The sequence below is a fragment of the Neodiprion virginianus genome, chromosome 7 (assembly GCF_021901495.1).
Source record: "Neodiprion virginianus isolate iyNeoVirg1 chromosome 7, iyNeoVirg1.1, whole genome shotgun sequence".
NCBI lineage: Eukaryota > Metazoa > Arthropoda > Insecta > Hymenoptera > Diprionidae > Neodiprion > Neodiprion virginianus.
The window spans coordinates 23,774,238-23,792,702 of NC_060883.1; the positions used below are offsets into that span (position 1 = coordinate 23,774,238).

The 18,465-nt window shown below is 40.6% G+C and overlaps 2 protein-coding genes and 1 long non-coding RNA gene across 3 annotated transcripts in view; 2 read left to right on the top strand and 1 right to left on the bottom strand.

Annotated features, from left to right (window-relative positions):
* Positions 1-14,349, bottom strand: part of LOC124309523 (uncharacterized) — a 100,799-nt gene extending 86,450 nt beyond the window's left edge. The window contains exons 1-2 of the long non-coding RNA XR_006909244.1: positions 14,214-14,349; positions 9,525-9,668 (exon numbers count right to left, since the gene is read on the bottom strand). This is a non-coding gene — a long non-coding RNA (uncharacterized LOC124309523). The remainder of the gene's footprint in view (positions 1-9,524; positions 9,669-14,213) is intronic.
* LOC124309520 (damage-control phosphatase ARMT1-like) lies at positions 10,416-13,956 on the top strand. The gene is made up of 6 exons (XM_046773192.1): positions 10,416-10,988; positions 11,235-11,340; positions 11,425-11,681; positions 11,759-11,944; positions 12,377-12,782; positions 12,857-13,956. The coding sequence occupies exons 1-6, from the start codon at positions 10,897-10,899 to the stop codon at positions 13,211-13,213; spliced, it is 1,404 nt and encodes a 467-aa protein (XP_046629148.1). The 5' UTR covers positions 10,416-10,896; the 3' UTR covers positions 13,214-13,956.
* Positions 14,350-14,353: 4 nt separating the features above from the next.
* On the top strand, positions 14,354-18,404 carry LOC124309517 (damage-control phosphatase ARMT1-like). The gene is made up of 6 exons (XM_046773190.1): positions 14,354-14,655; positions 16,654-16,759; positions 16,844-17,100; positions 17,174-17,359; positions 17,430-17,847; positions 17,924-18,404. The coding sequence occupies exons 1-6, from the start codon at positions 14,354-14,356 to the stop codon at positions 18,275-18,277; spliced, it is 1,623 nt and encodes a 540-aa protein (XP_046629146.1). The 3' UTR covers positions 18,278-18,404.
* Positions 18,405-18,465: the final 61 nt, after the last annotated feature.

Genomic DNA, 18,465 nt, shown 5'->3' on the forward strand with positions numbered 1-18,465 from the left:
TATTATTGGATAACCTTCTTGAGAAAAATATATTTAGCGGCTCGATTTTCATTCCGAGACCAAACGTTCAGTTCGGTATGCCGGGCAAATGTTAGGAATTGCGACGCCAGTAGAAACACTCCGCGTGAAATCAGACCTGTCGAAGAGCCGAGTACTCGAGAGGATTTCAACGGTTCGTGATAATAGTCATCCTACCGAAAGCATTGAGCCATTAAACCCATCAGGAGGACTAGTAGTAGTAGTAGTAGTAGTAGTAGCGGTAGTAATAGGTTGTCTTCAGTTCGACGTTGTACACTCGTCGATGAGGTTTCGGGTCTGATTTAACACGGTGTATTTCTACTCAAGTATCGAATCGCATTGCATTAGCGTTGTAACTTCACCAGGATTGTAGAACCTTGAAGAATTAGGGGTGGGGTTGAAATTTCGAATTTGAAGAGTACCGAAAGTGCCAAAATCAAAATTTTTTGCCGGGGAAACTTAGAGTAATGAAACGAAACCTTAACGGAAGATTAAAGTTTCGAACGATTCAGAACCCGACGCTCACAGTTCCAAAGTACAAAATTCTGAATGGCCAAAATTTTGAAAGGGCGTAAAGAAAGTGAGAAAATTAAAAAATCTGAAACATCAAAATTCCGAACGATCCAAGATTTTTAGTTCTGTGAATTTCTGGCTCAGTGAAATTTCATCCTGGTCATTCTGATTTTCGGTTTTTCTTATTTTTTACACCCACTCGTCGAGTAAACTACGCTGTGCGAGTATATTTTGCTTTTCGGAATTTTACTCAATCAAAACTTTATTTTTCGCAATTTTGCTCTATCAGATTTTACTTTTTTGGAACTTTGCTCTGTCGTAATTTGAATTTTCGGAATCTTGGATTTCGGAACTTTGAGCCGTTGGGTTTCCGACCTTTCGAAACTTTGTCGTTTCTTCGAAGTTTGAATTCTTCACTTCAAGTTTCGCCACCAAATAATTAGGAATCAGGCGCTTTCGAAACTTTTCAAATTCGGAACTTCAACCCCACCCCAAAAATTACACCACGAAAAAATTAAAAAGCATATTCGTATGCAGTTTACCGACGAGGATCCCGATGTATGTACATAATAACTAAGCTGTACACAAATGCATACGTTATACATCATCTGCATATGCATACATATAGGTATAATCTGACCGAACATTTTGCATCGAAAAATATGTATAAAAGTAATAAAGAATTATTGAGAAAAAAAAAACGAAGAGAAACACACGAGGGTAAAAAGCTGTTAGATTAAACGAATAATAATATTTATATGATATTAATGGTATTGATAATTAACCTGGTTATTATTATACTACGTTGTTTGGAAGATCAACAAGGAGTACATAATGGAAATTGCAGCTATCGCGAAGAATAAAAGTAATATAAAACGAAGCGCAGTGGAAATTAATAAAAAAAAGAATGAACTATTGAAAAAAAAGCCACAAAACAAAAACAAATATTGAATAACGATATCACTATATTGTATGTTATATAAAAATTACAAACAAACAAACGAAAAAAAAAAAAAACAAAAAAACAAAAAAAAAAAACCATAAAAAAAACACAAAAAAAAATATATTGCTTTGCGTCGTTGAGTTGAATGTTGTTAATTGACTATACTGCAAGAGCCGGAAACAGACTCTTATGAATAAAAAAGAAAAAAAAATTGAACACTCATTCAACTATGTATAATAAAATGATGATGAGAGGAGAATTCCGCACATGTTTTAATTTATGTATCGTGCATTAATCGTCACAGTGTTTTAAGTATATATAATACCGCGTACGCACGATGCGATTTATACACCACCGCACAGATAGGTACAATGTCATAATAATAAACAATTGGCATATACTTGTTTTTTTAAAAACCACGAATCCTTAGTTTTTTGATTCAATGAAAAAAATTTGTTTGAAGAAGAAAAGATCCAAAGTATGTATGTTGTACCATGTGTACCTAAAAAAAAATCGAAAAAGAACAATGCTCTTGCACGTCGCTTTCGTCTGCAGTGTATTACCAATGAAACTACAATCAAGACTCGAAGTCTCAGTGAAAATCCACGACAACGGACAACATGTATATAACCTAATAAAATCGTTAAGGCGATAATCTCGGTCTGCGGCACGTCTCCGCTTTGCGTTCTCCACAAGCTGTATACCAACAGACAACTGTATGGCATATTTGCAGGACGCATTGCCACTAATGTTGTAATAGGCGAGCCGTCGGCCGCATACTAACCAGGGATTAACCCAACCCAAGCAAATCGAGTCGCCCAAACTAAACCAAACCAGACCGAACCAAGCCAAGCCAACTCGACTCAACTCGCTCTCTCTCTCTCTCTCTCTCTCTCTCTCTCTCTCTCTCTCTCTCTCTCTCTCTCTCTCTCTCTCTCTCTCTCTCTCTCTCTCTCTCTCTCTCTCTCTCTCTCTCTCTCTCTCTCTCTCTCTCTCTCTCTCTCTCTCTCTCTCTCTCTCTCTCTCTCTCTCTCTCTCTCTCTCTCTCTCTCTCTCTCTCTCTCTCTCTCTCTCTCTCTCTCTCTCTCTCTCTCTCTCTCTCTCTGTCGTGCCGCTACCGCGTATCCGCATCTATTAGCCGGATATTAGATAACGGAAACATAATAGTTCCTCCCTTCTCTCAAGGATAAATTTCATCGACAGTTGCCGATCCTGGAACGCGTCGATTGTCACGGACGAAGAGAGATCTCGTTGAAGGAGAAACCAGAAGTCTACCATGAAGCGCGCAGTTGATATGCAAGGAGAGTTTTGGATACAGATTCCGTTACCGACACTTCACGTCTTGTTAGTCAAGACACAAGCCCTTTTACAAAATGTACGAGGGTGGGAGTATATCCCTACTTTGACTGACTTTATCGATGATCGAATCATTTCGTTGTCCAATGTTTATCGATAATTTTCTAGAAGAGGGTTTGGGTCTTGAGTAATTATAGGTAAAGGATCGATAAGGGAATCTGTATCGAGAAATTTCGTTTCCTACCTACTGTACGCGATGCAGGTTACTGTGCAACGTGAGCGGCGATGCGGACCCGATACCGCTGTTATTTTTAGGGTGAGAGAGAGAGAGAGAGAGAAAGAGATTGAAATCTGGGTAAGTGTAAACCCTGGGCACCGTTTGCCTCTCCATCGCCACTCCACACCTAGTCCGGTATACCTACACATAAATTCGCGATCCCCGCCCGCTTAGCCGTCGTTTTCGGTCGGCGGAGGCTGTCTACATAATATCCGGGTAATACTTTTCACCAGAAATCGTAGCGTCCATCGACTTTGCACCGCCATTGTCCGGGTGCGGCGAGCCGTTCGTCGGCTGCGATCGGATCCGGGATTAAAACTCACCCGTGCACGGATGATGGTCGGGCTGGCTTCGATTACCGCGGCTACATACCTAGATAGCGGACAGCTAATTCCCCGCAGCTTTCGGTGTTCCCTACGCAACTTATATAGGTACAATTATTTCTATCCAACTGCAGGTTGTGAATTTAGAAGACGATAAATAAATGCCGAAGAGATCGATTTTATCCAGGCGAGAAAAACATCTTTATCACCAGAACCAGTGTTTCCTGTCCCTCGTTTCCCTCCCTCTCCAGGGTCTCGAATGAATCTTCAGGAGCAAAATAAACGTACGTCTACGAGCTTATATTTTATACCCGCGCAGTGCAGGTTGGAATTGAAAAAGTTTCGAGTTCATCGAGGCGATCGCAATGGCCGTTAGGCAATTCAATTGTACAAAATTCTTGTGCGATTCGTGGTTTCCGGAGAAGACAGGGCGGAGATGACGTGTCAGCGCGTTTTTGAGGTCAGGAAGAAAACATCCCCCTGCAACAGCGGCGAGCAGCGCAGCCGTGAGGCGCCAGGAAGTTTTCCGTCCAACGAGAGTTCCCGGGGGTCTCTGACGGTCTGCGGGCTCCGCGAAGAAGCTGCAGACACCGCAGGAGAAACCGGAAGTCCGGTATACGTCAGTCGCAAGTTACGGCCTACGTTTTTGACGAGTGGATCCGGGGAGACTGCAGAGGTCACCACGTGCCATTGTCCGCTGTGAATTAAATCCTGCAAGCAGCCTCCTACCCCCTCTCCTTTCTCTCTCTCGCTCTCTCTCTCCTGGTACGTATAATAAAGTCTCGCGGAACTCGGTCCTCCGGCCCTTGGGGGCTGGTCGGGGGTTTCGTCCCCCGAGACCCTTTCGGCTTTCAGAACTCCCTGCACGCCGGAACCCCCGATTTCACTTCGCCTTAGGCTGTAACATGGACTATTAAACGTGCAGGGACCCCGAGTACAATCGGAGGCCGGCCAGGCATTATACTCGAAATGTATAGTGAGGTTTGAAGAAATTTTGTGCAGAGGGTCAATTAGCCACCGGAGTATAAATAGTGGGAAAAATTTTCAAGCTGATGATGATAAATGTTTTTTCTTTCACAAACATAGATGAACAAAAATTTATCTCGTTATAAAGTTTTGCAGAGTGACCAATTATCCTGAAACACTGGATAAACTGAAACACATCCTGTTCCGACTTTTCGATAATTCAAGAATACTTCAAGAGTTAAAATTTTACAGATACGTAGCGCAGTAGTTTTCCCACATTGATTGCAGTGGGAAAAGAGAACGAGTTGGAAAAAAAAATACATCCAGGTGAAAAGCTTCACCATGGTGTGAACAATTCGTTCATTCGTTCTACTCGTATACGTATATTTATACTCTACATATAATAGGTATAGATATAGAAATTTTGCGGCACAAGCGGTGTGGGTAGGAGAGTTTTCATTTATTTCGTTAAAAAGCCCGGAGGCCGCGTATAAGCGCGTGCATAGCGAATGTATACAGTTATACATCGCATATGTATATACAAGCCCGTGCTTCTCGTGAAACGGAAATTTAATATCCATCAGTACGTACAGCGTACGTGTGTGCAAGACGAAACGAATCGGAAATATACACGTTGATACGTAACCAAGATTGGAAATTTCGCGTGCACGCAGTTTCCCTGCGGTAAATGAAAAATTCCTGCCCTTTTGAGTCGTTTTTAGTATACATATACCTACGTCATATGTGCCACTATTATGCATATACATATCAAGACCTCCATCAGATACCTACAAAAAACGGAGATAAAATGAGGAATCAATGTAGTGGGATAGTACAAGAAGAGTCAAACTACGAAATAATTAGCTAGTCTTCTGAAATTGAATTTAAAAAAATACACATAATGTTACAAAGGGTGAAATCGTTCGTTTTTTCCCCCGTTTCTGATCCAGTGGTCATCATAGATAAAACACGTATAAAAGCTTGCGTGTGTTGAAAGAAGACTAAGTTTGCTGCGTCGACCGATACCATTGTAAAAACAGTCTCGTTTCAGACTTTAAATGGATAGCATATACATTTTCCAATGAAAGTATTTTTCTCATCTGTTAATTCGCATGGTAAGCTCGCGAACCTGTTTAATTTATTCCGTAGCTTCCAATTGCGTTGAATTTGGTGTCAGAAGTGGGATTCGAACCCATTCGGTTTTATCTATAATGACTACTAGATCAGAAAGGGTTGATTTCACCCTTTTGTAATAATATACATATTTTACGGAAAGGGTTATTTCTTTACACTCGTAACGGTTTAACCGTATGAAAATCAAGAGTGCCTCAAGAGCGGCGCACATCGGTCCTCTGGGGGAATAAAACCGTGGAGCATTAAAGACCATTAGACGAATCCCAAATGTTTAACGAGCAGAGTGTGGAGAAAGATGGTCGGCTGTATGAATATTGCACATGGATATGAATATGTATGCGTGTATGCGCGGGCCACCGGAAGGGGTGCGAAACGAGCCTTTCCGCGAAAACTGTTTCGGGGGTGGTGGAATCCCGATCTGCACGCCGGTGTAAGTCGAGTCCGTTAAGTAGGCAGAGGTATATAGAGAGGCGTGCGTTCGCGGCGTGTCTTATCGTGCCGATCCCCGGTCGACCTGCGCCTACCGTGTCCTGGCATAACAATTACCCCATTATCACCGGCCGCACACATCACCTCGCTCCTCGTCCAACCCCCGCGACCTCAACCCCGGCCTCCTCATCCTGCTCGAGCACCGAACGAACCGACCGGCCGGTTGACTGACTGACTTACTTACTCGTCGCGAACTAACTAGCTCGGTAATTCCTCGAGGACGAGCTTGACGGGTAGTTGCGGGAGTTTTAAACTTGTTCGTAGGGATGTAATGATTATAATTTTGACGATTAGACACCGGCTGAGGTACCGAGTAAATAATTCACCCTCAAAGTGAACGTTGTTTTTGTTGCTTTTCATCACGTATAAGCTTCGTAACTTGTCGGTTGTTGCAGGTGTGCTCGATACGATATCTGACATCAAAAGTTCATGGTTTTAATAAATTCTAACTCACTGGCGTGAGATTCAATTTTCATACTCGACAAAAGATACGATCTTCGAATAAATTTCGAAGGAAAACGCGATGAGACGAGAATTTTTATCCATATTACAGTTTCGGGATTAAACGTTTGAATCATAGTGGTAAGTATTCTTTGCGGTTTTTCCTATTTCTGATATTTTACTGATAGGGTTTCAATACTCGAGAGTAATTCTTGCGATATAATGTAAATTATTATTGACAGAAACAGGATGATTTGGAAAAAACATAAAAATTTAAAGAATAATACATTTCCGAGAAAGTTACCCCTAATTATAAGTTTTTAGGATCGCTTGATTACCTTTCTGAAATCAAATTTCAAAAATTCAAGGTGGCGGATCCAGTATCGCGGACGAAAATTTCAAATTCGTACGAATCCTGAAAAAAACCGCTGTCCAGGGGTTTTCAGGGTCACTGATTACGAATGTGAAATCAGATGTCGAAAATTCAGTATGGCGAAATTTTCTGACCGGATTCGACCGAATTTGAAATTTTCGTCCGCCTTATTAGATCCGCCATCTTGAATATTTGAAACATGATTTGAAATTCGTAATCAAAGACCCCGAGAACCATACAATACTATCTTGTTATAAAAGTTGACTCGGCGCAATAATGTCTGACTCACGGGGTTAAATATTAGTTTTGTTACAGAACTGCACGCTCCTGATTCGCTGCTTCTTCTCGTGTCTATAAAAGATATAAAATTTTATACTTTCTACAGTCGAGTAAAAATCAGCGGCACTAACTAACTAGAATCACATGTATATAGGATAAAACTTGTCTTCGAAGCCGCTTATGCTGCTCGGAGCGGATTCAGCTACAATGCCGCTGATATATCTATACACGGGTAAAACCGCAGTCCGCAAGTCGAGATAAATTTCTCTAACAATATGAAATTAATTACCATTAGCTACTATTCGAAAAGTTATCCACCCGCTTCTACCTTCTTCATCCCTCCGCCCCAAGCGGGAACTTGCCCGCGGAGTTCGCGCTACTTTTCCGTAACGAATTGCTCGCGGCGGTGGCGGTGAAGGCAGAGGAAGAGAAGAGAGCAGAACCAGCAAGAGGAGCACAGCCTCTCTTGTCATTTGCATTAACCAATTAGCCCTGCACAGGAGTTTGAGACGTACCGTATAAAAACTAGCCTCCATGCACAGCGGCGTATTATATTCTCGCTTCGTCGGTCTGACGGTAATTGAATAGAAAGAAAGAAAAGTTTATTCTATCATTCGTTCTAGAAACAAAGAGAAAATAAAAACATCCCCTCGGAGATTCGTCGTCGGTTTTCCTTTTATTACGATGCTGAAAAAAACTACACTCGACAGGAATGTCGCAACTCTTTGCCGGCGATGCTCCCAGAGCTTAGAATAATCTGTGCATCGATTAATAAAGTCCAAAAAAACAAACAAACGCGACTCGATGGAATCGGTAAAAATGAATCGATCAATCCGTTATTTCGTATTTTTTTTTTAAACGGTGCTTATGAAACCACATTTTCAGTTCAATTTCAGTTTCTAGTCTGTTTGATAATTTATAGTTTCATTGATAAAATATTTTTCAATTTCAGGTGAAAATATTCAGTTATCTGCCGCTTATTATATATCAAATAGGTATCTTAGCAAGTAAGACAACGATTATTATTCATACTCTGATTACATAAATTTATATCGTATTGCGTAGTTCATGGGAGTGAAAAGCAAAAAGCGATTTAGAGGAAAAATAATCGAAATTACTTTTGGTCATTCTTAGGCAGCTGCAACGATCAGTATCACGTAGGATCTACAATTAGAGACACACCGTGCCTCTGTAAGGGTACCGTAATAGATGCGGAGGGGGATGGAAGCATTCGGGGTGGTGGGCCATTGCCATCATCGTCGTCGTCGTCGTCTGTTGCACCACCCGGACGGGTAAGCCGGGATTTGGAATGCGAGGGTCGCGAGTTATGCCGCATTCGGTGGTATGTAGTAATTAGCAACATTGCTCGCAGCGCGTGGACAGGAGGAGGAGCGCCGACCCCCGCAACCCTTGCAACGTACCCGTAACGTAATTCACCGAGACAGGGAGCGGCGAAGTAGAGCTTGAAAGCTGCGGATCACTGCGGACTTCGGAGGCAAGAAATGAATGAAGCGAATGAGATGAAACCACGCGGTTATACATGGATATTAGGGGCGGTCCTTGTTCGGGGTGTTAAAGAATTTTTTTCGCCCCACACCCTTGATCAACTTCAAACAATTCGAAAACAATTGGTTAATATTATTTCCATAAGAAACTTCGATCGCTATGCGGACTATCTCAGAGTTGAAGTAAAAATCTGAAAAAATTAGGCAATTGTTTTTGAATTATTTGAAATCGATTAGGGGTGCGGGGCGGAAAAGATTCGTCAACACCCAAATAAGGTCCATCCTAATGGGTACATGCATCAAATTGTTAATTGTTGCAAATATTCAGCGGAGGAAAATAAGGGGGGATGCGGAGGGAGCAAAACACACGCGAGGGTGGATAAACTTCGGCCTTCTCGCCAAAGTTTATTAAAGTCTCCGGACATCTGTACCTGAATTATCACTCAACTTGGCTTATTTTCCTTATGCCATCCTCCGCCCTTCTTAGCCGCAAAAAGTTATTTATTACCCTCGCTGTAACACCGCGGTACGAGTAAGATCCGGTTACATACAAACAGCGCTATCACACGCTCCCTTAAATTCTCCAGGATCTTCTTTCTCCGATCTAGTACCTTTAAAATATCTCGCTGACTTTTCGAAGATTGACATTCGCGTCAAGCGAGAAAAATTATTACTTGGATATATACGATATCACGCGTGTTTCATAATCCGGAATCTCTCCCACAAATTTTTCATCCTTTCCCTTATTTAACATTAACCCTTTTTTCAACACGGGTATCTCTTGGGCCGTAAAGCGAAGGAGAGGCGAGTAAACGGCTCTTTCGAAATCTACCGAATGTATGCGCATATATAATTCGGGAGGCGAGATCGTTACAGTAACCGTGGCGTGCATGTGAAAGTAATATTACTCGCCCACTCGGGTCTTCGTACCAGAGCGAGGCGGGATAAATAAATTTTACTAACTCACCGTTTGATGTAGTCGAGCCGTTACAAATGTGGTCCAATCCATGCGTTGGAAGTCCGCGTGGAAAAATCAATAAGTCCTCTTGACGTGGATTTCCGTAAAAAATAATATACGGATTTCACTGGTTTCACTCACTTGTAACACCACCTGAAGCACATGGAATTAAAATCTTTATTGACGATAAATGATTATTACGCCATCAAGTCCGAGAAATTTCATGCAGGACGAACTGATACAATTTTTCCTGTAGTCTCAAATTCGTCAAGACAATTTTCGATTATTGATAAAATTGGAACGTGATAGCGATTTATTCAAAAAATTTTTAATTATGCAGGCACCAAATATCCCGCCTCATTTTCGTATCATTGGCATCACCGCTGTTGGCAGCATCTGCTGGATCGGGACGTGTCGCCATCTTTACATTGTTTAAGGAACTAAAATTAAACAATGACAGGAATCCACCTTTTAACCGTTTTTGACCATTTCTCGGCATACTGAAGATAACTTTTGTCCAAGCTTTTTTACCGACGAGTGACGAATCTTTGATCTAACTTATCGATAGAAATGTTTTTTCTTCAACGTGACACATTTTTTCAAATGAATACGAATAAATCGTCGAAAACTGGAGATAAGCAGATAAGAATATAATTGTGATAAATATTTTTGAACCATTCGAGTCAGATCAGTTGTTTGCATTTATAATCTTTACAACGGGATAATAATATGACGAGTTGTGTGATAAAATGGGAGTAAAAAAAAATTAAAAAAATCCAAGCCAACGATCTAAATTAATAAATTGCGTTTGGTAATAAAACTGTATCTTTCCTACGACTTTAAGATTTTATGAACTTCGTTCAAATACCGCTTTTAATTCTTTTATCAACACTTTGCTTTTCTGATCTATGACAGTGCGCATAATAAAAGTGTCTGATTACAGTGTCGTTAAATAATATTAGGTATCTCGCAACGCGTAGGTGAGTCGTAGAGGGAAGCAAAAAAAAAAAAAATAAATAAATGAACACGTTGAAACGTGTGCCATAATAATTTCTAATCAGAAACGACGACTCTGGGGTCAGAATAAATTTACGACCAGGTCGCGACGACGTAACGTCACAGTTTCGAGAATCCGGGCTCTTTATTCTCCTATTAATCAGAACTCTCGCGCGATTCATTGACGTCCGTCCTCATCTACCAACAACGACCACCACTAAACTACTACTACTACTATTACTACCGTTACCACACTCCTGATCACACTGCGCTGATCGTCGCGCATCACGTGGCAAGTGGCTTTAGCTGTCTGCTGTATTTCGATTCAAGGATTTCATTCGGTCAGTGTTCCGCTGCCCGGTGATAAAGGAGTAGCAGTGCCGTCATGACGGAGAGGCAAAATTCGCTAGAGGGCATAACGGATCTGCAGGACACTGTCACTCCGTTTGGAGTGCAGCTGAGAGCGAAATACAAGAGGTGAGGAGGCGTTTTTATCTAACCTGCGATCCTTTTTCACTTTCTTTGATATTATGAATTAGTCACTGTGAATGTGCAGCCTCGAGTCGTCCGGCTTTCCCTTGGGGAATAAAATGAATACCAAAAATTTATCATTCGAGTCATTTTGCCTTCGTCGACCGACCTTGGACTACGTCCGGGTCGCGACCCTGCTCCCACTGGAATACCGACGTCGATTGATTATTGACCTTTGGATCCGATTCGCAGGACTGGCGCCTACTCAACGTTCAATGATAGAGTACCAGTGATTCTGACACGTGTGATAGACTCGCTGAGTCGTGACAAGGATGAAATCGTTAAGAAGTACGGAAAGGTGAACTTCTGATTATTTGTACAGAGAAACTGGCCACTGAACGGCGCGATGAACGGCCTCTAATGTCTTGTTCAATATTCACAGTCGTCGGCGGAAGACGTCAAGCAGGTGATAGGGTACATCAGTAAACTGAAAAACGAGATTGTCACCAACAAGCCGTTGATACCATTGATTTGCGTACCCGACGAAAGCCCTGAGGATAAGGAAAACATAAAAATGTGGAACGACTATCTAGAGGAGCGGACAAGAATTGAGGGAAAAGTACCCACTTGGTATAACACGGTGGTGCTCTACGCCGAATGCTACTCGTACCGAAGAGTCATAGAGGGTTTCAAGCTTACGTAAGAATCAATTTTTCTCCTCTTTGCACAGAACTTTTAATGTTGTTCATTTTTCGCTAACTCCAGTTTTCTTTAAGGAAAACCTTGCGCTCCTACGATCCTTTCGCTAAACTGAAAGAAGACTCCTTTGACGGTTCTACAGCTAGCGCCATTGCTGTAGCAAATTACACTCTGGGTCAGGTCGAGAGAGCGCAGCAGGCCTCTTCGGCCGAGCTAAAACACGAGCTGGCTAAGTTCCTGAGATTATCACTATGGGGCAACAGGTACAGCTGGAGTGATTCTTTATTCGTTGACGACAGAGCAGGGTGGCCACACACCTGGAATTCTCAGGGGATTTTCAATTTGGCTACAAAAAAAACTAAAAATATCAGTTTTCTATCATGGGAAGTAGAAATTATTTTTTGAGGTAGCAAGTCTACCTTTTTGTCGTGGAGAAAATAAATTGGCTTAAACTAACTCTTTTTGTAAATTATATTTTTCTTCAATTTGAATTGAATTTGAATCGAATATAGAATTAATAAGCTAACGATTTAGGTTTTAGTAACTTACGAGAGCTGGGAAATTGTCAGGGAAAGCTAGCTTATTGGTCCCAGAAAATCTGGAAAAGTCATCCAATTTTTATTCCAGAAATTTGTGGCCACCCACACAGTGTTAATATGAAACTTCTAAGCTCCGTCCATCTTATCACTTTTCAGATGTGACCTGTCGCTCAGCGGTGGAGCTGAGAATGGCCAGATCGGAAACCCTCTCGAGCTCTTAAATGCTCTTGAGAAAGACTTGCTAGTAGACGACTCGAACTTCGTCTGGGACGTGCTGACCAAGGCTCAAAAGAAAGGTGGCCAGGTATTGGTCGATATAGTGCTGGACAACGCAGGCTACGAACTATTCACAGACTTGTGTTTAGCCACCTTCTTAACCGCTCACAATATCGCAAACAGAATACGTATATATGTGAAAGACTCGCCTTGGTTCATCAGCGACGTAACTACCAACGATTTTCACTGGATGATCGAGCGCATGAACGGGCTATCGAATCCGGATCTAAACCAGCTTGCAAAATTGATCAAGGGTTATCTCGAGAGCGGAGCCTGGTCTATTGAGGTAAGAAACTAGGAGTACAAATCAAATGTCCGAATTTCAGGTGCGAGAACCTAAAGTCTGTTTTATCTCTACAGGAGGACGCGTTCTGGACAACCCCATTTCCTTTTATGGAAATGTCCCAAAGGGGTCCGACGTTGTACGCCAAACTATCGGAAGCAAATCTACTCATTGTCAAGGGCGATTTGAACTACAGAAAATTGGTCGGGGACGTTAACTGGGAATACAGCACAAGCTTCCTCGAAGCGACCGAAGGATTTTTACCGACAAATTTCGTCAGCCTGCGTTCCATCAAGTCGAACACGTGTTCAGGATTGAAATCTGAACAAGGCCAGTATCTCGACAAAATAGACCCCTCCTGGATGCTCAGCGGGCAATACGGTCTCATTCAAGGAACGATCGACGCCTGCATTTGCAGTAAAACAAGTTCTTGATCCCCTCCACCCTTAGTTCAATAATAAAATAATTTAATTGTAGCTCATCATCGGCGTTGTCAAGGTTTCTCAGCTCCACAAAATACGATCAAACTTCCATCGATGTTTATGGATAAAACATTTTGCTGTCGCATATAATTTACTCGTAAAACTCACTCTACTTACGGTTGTTTTACAAATTATACATTCAATTACTGAAATTGTAAAATTCAGCGGTAGTCAACCTGGTCCCTACCGCCCACTACTGGACGTTCCAGTTTTCATGGTGCGCGGTAAGGGTTTTGTCCGACACTGAAGCACTTTCCTTTTCCTTTTCAATTTACTTGAATTTTTAAAAACATTGTTATTGGGAATTTTTTAAGTAAAGCTATTTCCCTACCTTATAAGTCACCATTGCCGTTGAATCTGTATGTGGTTAGAAAACTTTACTACTAACAGAGATACAAAAGTATGTATAAAAAGGTTGACTACCCCTGATTGTAAACAATAATCATCTCTGTATAAATTTATGGCAATTGTTGTACATTGGCGTGTGTGTAAACTTTTCACATCTCGAATAGCACAAATTTCTAAATTGCACCTTACACGTCCCAATTTTAATATATTTATTTTATTGTAAAACTTGATATCAGTGGAACATTTGATGTTAAGTAAAAAGATAATCATATAAAGCTATTATACAATTACCCGTTATCTTGATTCACAACAAACATTCGGCATTAAAGTAAAAATTTCACAACTCACTGTTTCGTGTCTCCTCTGTTTTGCTCTGAGCAACGAACAATTCTATCATACCAAACGACGTTGTAAGTTAGTAACGTTATTTTTGCAATGACTTTGAAGGAACTAAGCCTGAAAAATATGAGTTTCTTTTTTTTTTTTATCACAGTTTACTGAATTTCAAACAGTTTACAAAATCGTAAAATAACAATTTTTAATCAGCACGAATCATTCCGGTAACGTTACTAACTTCAACATGATTATATCAAGTCAGATTTACCTTCTTCATCCGGGTAAAGACGAATTATCCTCACGCACTGCTCCGACATCTAAAAAGTTTGGAAGGGCGCTTAAAATCACAACACGATACACTGAAAACGTTCGAGATAACTGTTTAGTGAGGGGGGAACGAAGAGATTTATGCAAAGCCACAGCACGCCGCCAACTCACATTCGTGGTTCAATCGCTACTGAGGCCGGTTCGAAGATGACTTCACGCCTCACACCGACAATTCTCGGCGGCCTGACGTTCCTGTTGTTGCTGTGTTTCGACGGCTTGTTGATTGATAATAACTGCGTCGCGGCGCCGAGTTTGATCGCAAATGTGTCGAACGAAACTGGGGAAGTTTTTCTGTCGTCGCCAAATTTGAAACTCGAACACGAACCGGAGTTGCTGGACACCGTCATTCCGTTCGGCGTTCAGTCGTCTCCAAAGTACAAAAGGTGATCGTCAATTTTTTTACTCTCACTTCACGTTGCTACCGGTTTTTGTTTATCGTATTGAAGTTAGCAACGTTATCGTAACGATTCATATCGAGGAAAAAGTGTTGCTTCTAGATTTTCGAATTGTTTGAAATTCAGTAAACCGTAATAAAACAGAGTTACTAAATTAAACATCGTTTTTGTTTTAACTGAGAGAATAACGACAATCTATACCTTATCGGGCAGTGACTTAGAGTATTTAATATTGCAGCAGGCACTTTTAATTCATTTTTCACGTAATCATAAAGTCATGATGACACGAATAACAAAAATTTCGAGAAATCAATGATACAAAATGTAATAAACGGTTATACCATGACGAACCATGACTCGAAATTTCAGGGTTCGAATAAACTATTTTTAGATGATTAAAAGAAAAGGAAAAATACAAAGGGCATTCACCGTGAAAACTTAATTAGATTATTTGAATGTTTGAATAATTATAGAAAGTCCGGCGAAGGAATTTTTTTTTTTTAATTTGCTTAAAGAGAATTTCAATAATGAGTGGTACTACACGTCAGGTGGTCAATATTTTGGGCGACAAAATAGCTCTAAATATATATATATATATATTTTATTACGACGTATTACGCAATGCGTGTAATAGGGGTCATCTACGGATCATTGATTATAAGTCGCTATCAGACATTCGATATATATATTAGGGTGCTTTTTTTTTGGACTATATGTTTTTTTTTTCGGTCCCATCGTGAAATTTTGTTGGAAATACAACAAAAAAAATTCCCTGAAAGATTGAGCCCTTAATATTAATATTAAGTGCTCGCCCAAGGCATGTAAAGATTTCCCGCTTAAAATACACGTAAACTTCAATTTTTTTCTTTAAAACATCCACAGTTCAGAGGCATTCTATGGTGTAGTCTAGGACGTCAGTAGGTTTTCTTCGGAATGAAATGCTCTACAAAAGTGCTCATTGCGGTGAAGTCGTACGGGCCACCCAAACCCAATTTTTTCATGAAATTCTTGTCTTTTTGCCCGTATCTCGTAAATAACAAGAGCTACAAAACAAAAAAATATTCGACAATCAATAATTCGACAATTTAACTCAATAATTCATGAAAATTCCATACTTCCTCACCTTAAAAGCCCAATATCTCAATAAATATCGATGTTAGCAATTTGGTTTTCTGGAACTTTTTTGTAGGAAATTAAATTTCCTACAAATTTGTTAAATATTTTTTTTTTGTAGCTCTTGTTATTTACGAGATACGGGCAAAAAGACAAGAATTTCATGAAAAAATTGGGTTTGGGTGGCCCGTACGACTTCGCCGGTGTGAGTTACGACTTCACCGCAATGAGCACTTTTGTAGAGCATTTCATTCCGAAGAAAACCTACTGACGTCCTAGACTACACCATAGAATGCCTCTGAACTGTAGATGTTTTAAAGAAAAAAATTGAAGTTTACGTGTATTTTAAGCGGGAAATCTTTACATGCCTTGGGCGAGCACTTAATATTAATATTAAGGGCTCAATCTTTCAGGGAATTTTTTTTGTTGTATTTTCAACAAAATTTCACGATGGGACCGAAAAAAAAAAATATAGTCCAAAAAAAAAGCACCCTAATATATATATATATATATATATATATATATAAAACATCGTCGTCGTAAAACATCAGTTCATACATATGTTCATACATAATCTCACTCAAACTCTTTTCCCAGTCTTTAAAACTGATGTTTTACGACCCGCGTGATTTTACGAAATTCGCGGATTATCTAGTATATGACGTGCTCTGTATTTCTTGAAATTGGGTAATTCTTTTCATGGAATGTATTACATAAGTTCCGTGATTTGACTGACAGTAAAACAATTGTTGATACGATACATACATCTTTACTGTAAAATGTTACACCGACGTGATATAGATATATTACGTTACACCTACGTAACTATGTTATACGTTCAAGGTTTATCACATGTTTTTAATAAATCTGCAGAAGTCTCGCCTATCATGAAGTCAGATATGGACTACCTCGGATCCTAACTCGACTCATCGATTCCCTCGTCAATGATAGGGAAGAAATTGTTCAGAATTACGGTCAGGTGAACTTCGTTCGAAACTTCTTAAACAATACCCTGGGCGATAATATTTGATCTCGTTGTTAATTTCTCCTTTTAATTTCACAGTCCGCTGGGAAAGATTTGGATCAAGCGTTGAGCTCCATTCGCAATTTGAAGAATGAGATACTAACAAACGCAGAGTTGAAACCTCTGCGTTTTTCACCTAATGAAAATGACACCTGGTCTAACGAGGTCAGGGTGTGGAACAATTATCTAGTAGAACGTACTAAAATAGAGGGAGTTATTCCAAGGTTTTACAGCACTATTTACGTTTACTTGAAATGCTACGTGTTTCGAAGGATCGCTGAGGCGTTTCATTTCACGTAAGGAATTGCAATAGGCAAATTTTCGAGAGAAAAATTTTCATGAAGCTAACAAGAACTCGTTGTGATTCAGGGAAAGGTTGAAATTTTACGATCCGTTCGCTAAACAAAAAAGACGGGCTTTCGAGGATTCAACAGCAAGCGCCATTGCAGTGGCTGCTCATACTCTGCAAGAAATCGACAGAATACCGGAAGTATCATCGGCGAATGAGAAACAACAATTTATTAAGCACCTGAAACTGGGCTTATGGGGCAACAGGTAAACTCGGGGTGTAAAGTTTTTACGGATCGATTGTGTTTCATGATTATTTACGTATTTTATCGCGCAGGGTCGATCAAGCCATGTCATTCAGCCATGGTGCTGCGGTAGGTCAAACTGGAAATCCGCTCGAACTACTAAGTGGCCTGGATAAAAACATTCTCATAGACGGCACCGATTTGGCCTGGAATGCCTTGGTTAATTGCAGAGCGAAGAAGCCCAACGGCACGATAACGGTCGATATAGTGCTGGACAATGCAGGCTACGAATTATTCACCGATCTCAGTCTCTCCGCCTTTTTGATCGCTCGCAATCTTGCAGATAGGATACGATTCTACGTGAAACGTATTCCCTGGTTCGTCAGTGACGTTACCACGCGAGATTTTCAATGGATCATCCAACACATGAAGAATTCTTCCAATCCTGACTTATCGCGGTTTGGAGAGCTGCTGAAGGGTCACGTAGAGACCGGTGTATTTTCTATTTTGGTAGGAATCGGCGAGAGTTGCGCGAACTTTGAAACGGTTGACGAGATTCATCATTTTTTTCCGCCTTTATTTACAGGATGAGCCTTTCTGGACCAGCCCGTTTGTTTTCTCAGAAATGCCCCAAAAGGATCCCGCCTTGTACGCTAAACTTTCAGAAGCAAGTCTGGTCATATTCAAGGGCGACTTGAATTACATGAAATTATTCGGAGATATTAACTGGGAACACACCACGAGCATTCTTCAAGCAATCCGAGGATTTTTGCCAACGAATTTCGTCAGTCTAAGGACACTCAAGTCGGACGTTTGTGTGGGGTTGAAGCCCAACCAAGCTGAGTCTATCGCAAGAGTAGATCCGAAATGGCTTGGAACAGCAAAATACGGTGTCATAACAGCGGCTGCAAATAATCAGACTTGCAGCAGAGCAGGATAATCTGCCGTCACTCAAAGTAGACAAAAAAAAACTCAGAATTTTCATTTTTGTCCGAATAAAAGAGAAATTTATTCGATGTAGTATAATAGAATTCTGTACTAACGCATCCACAGTAATCAATACGTATTACACGTACTTCTAATGACCTTAATTTAATCACCCATTATGAAATATATATTTATGCGAAA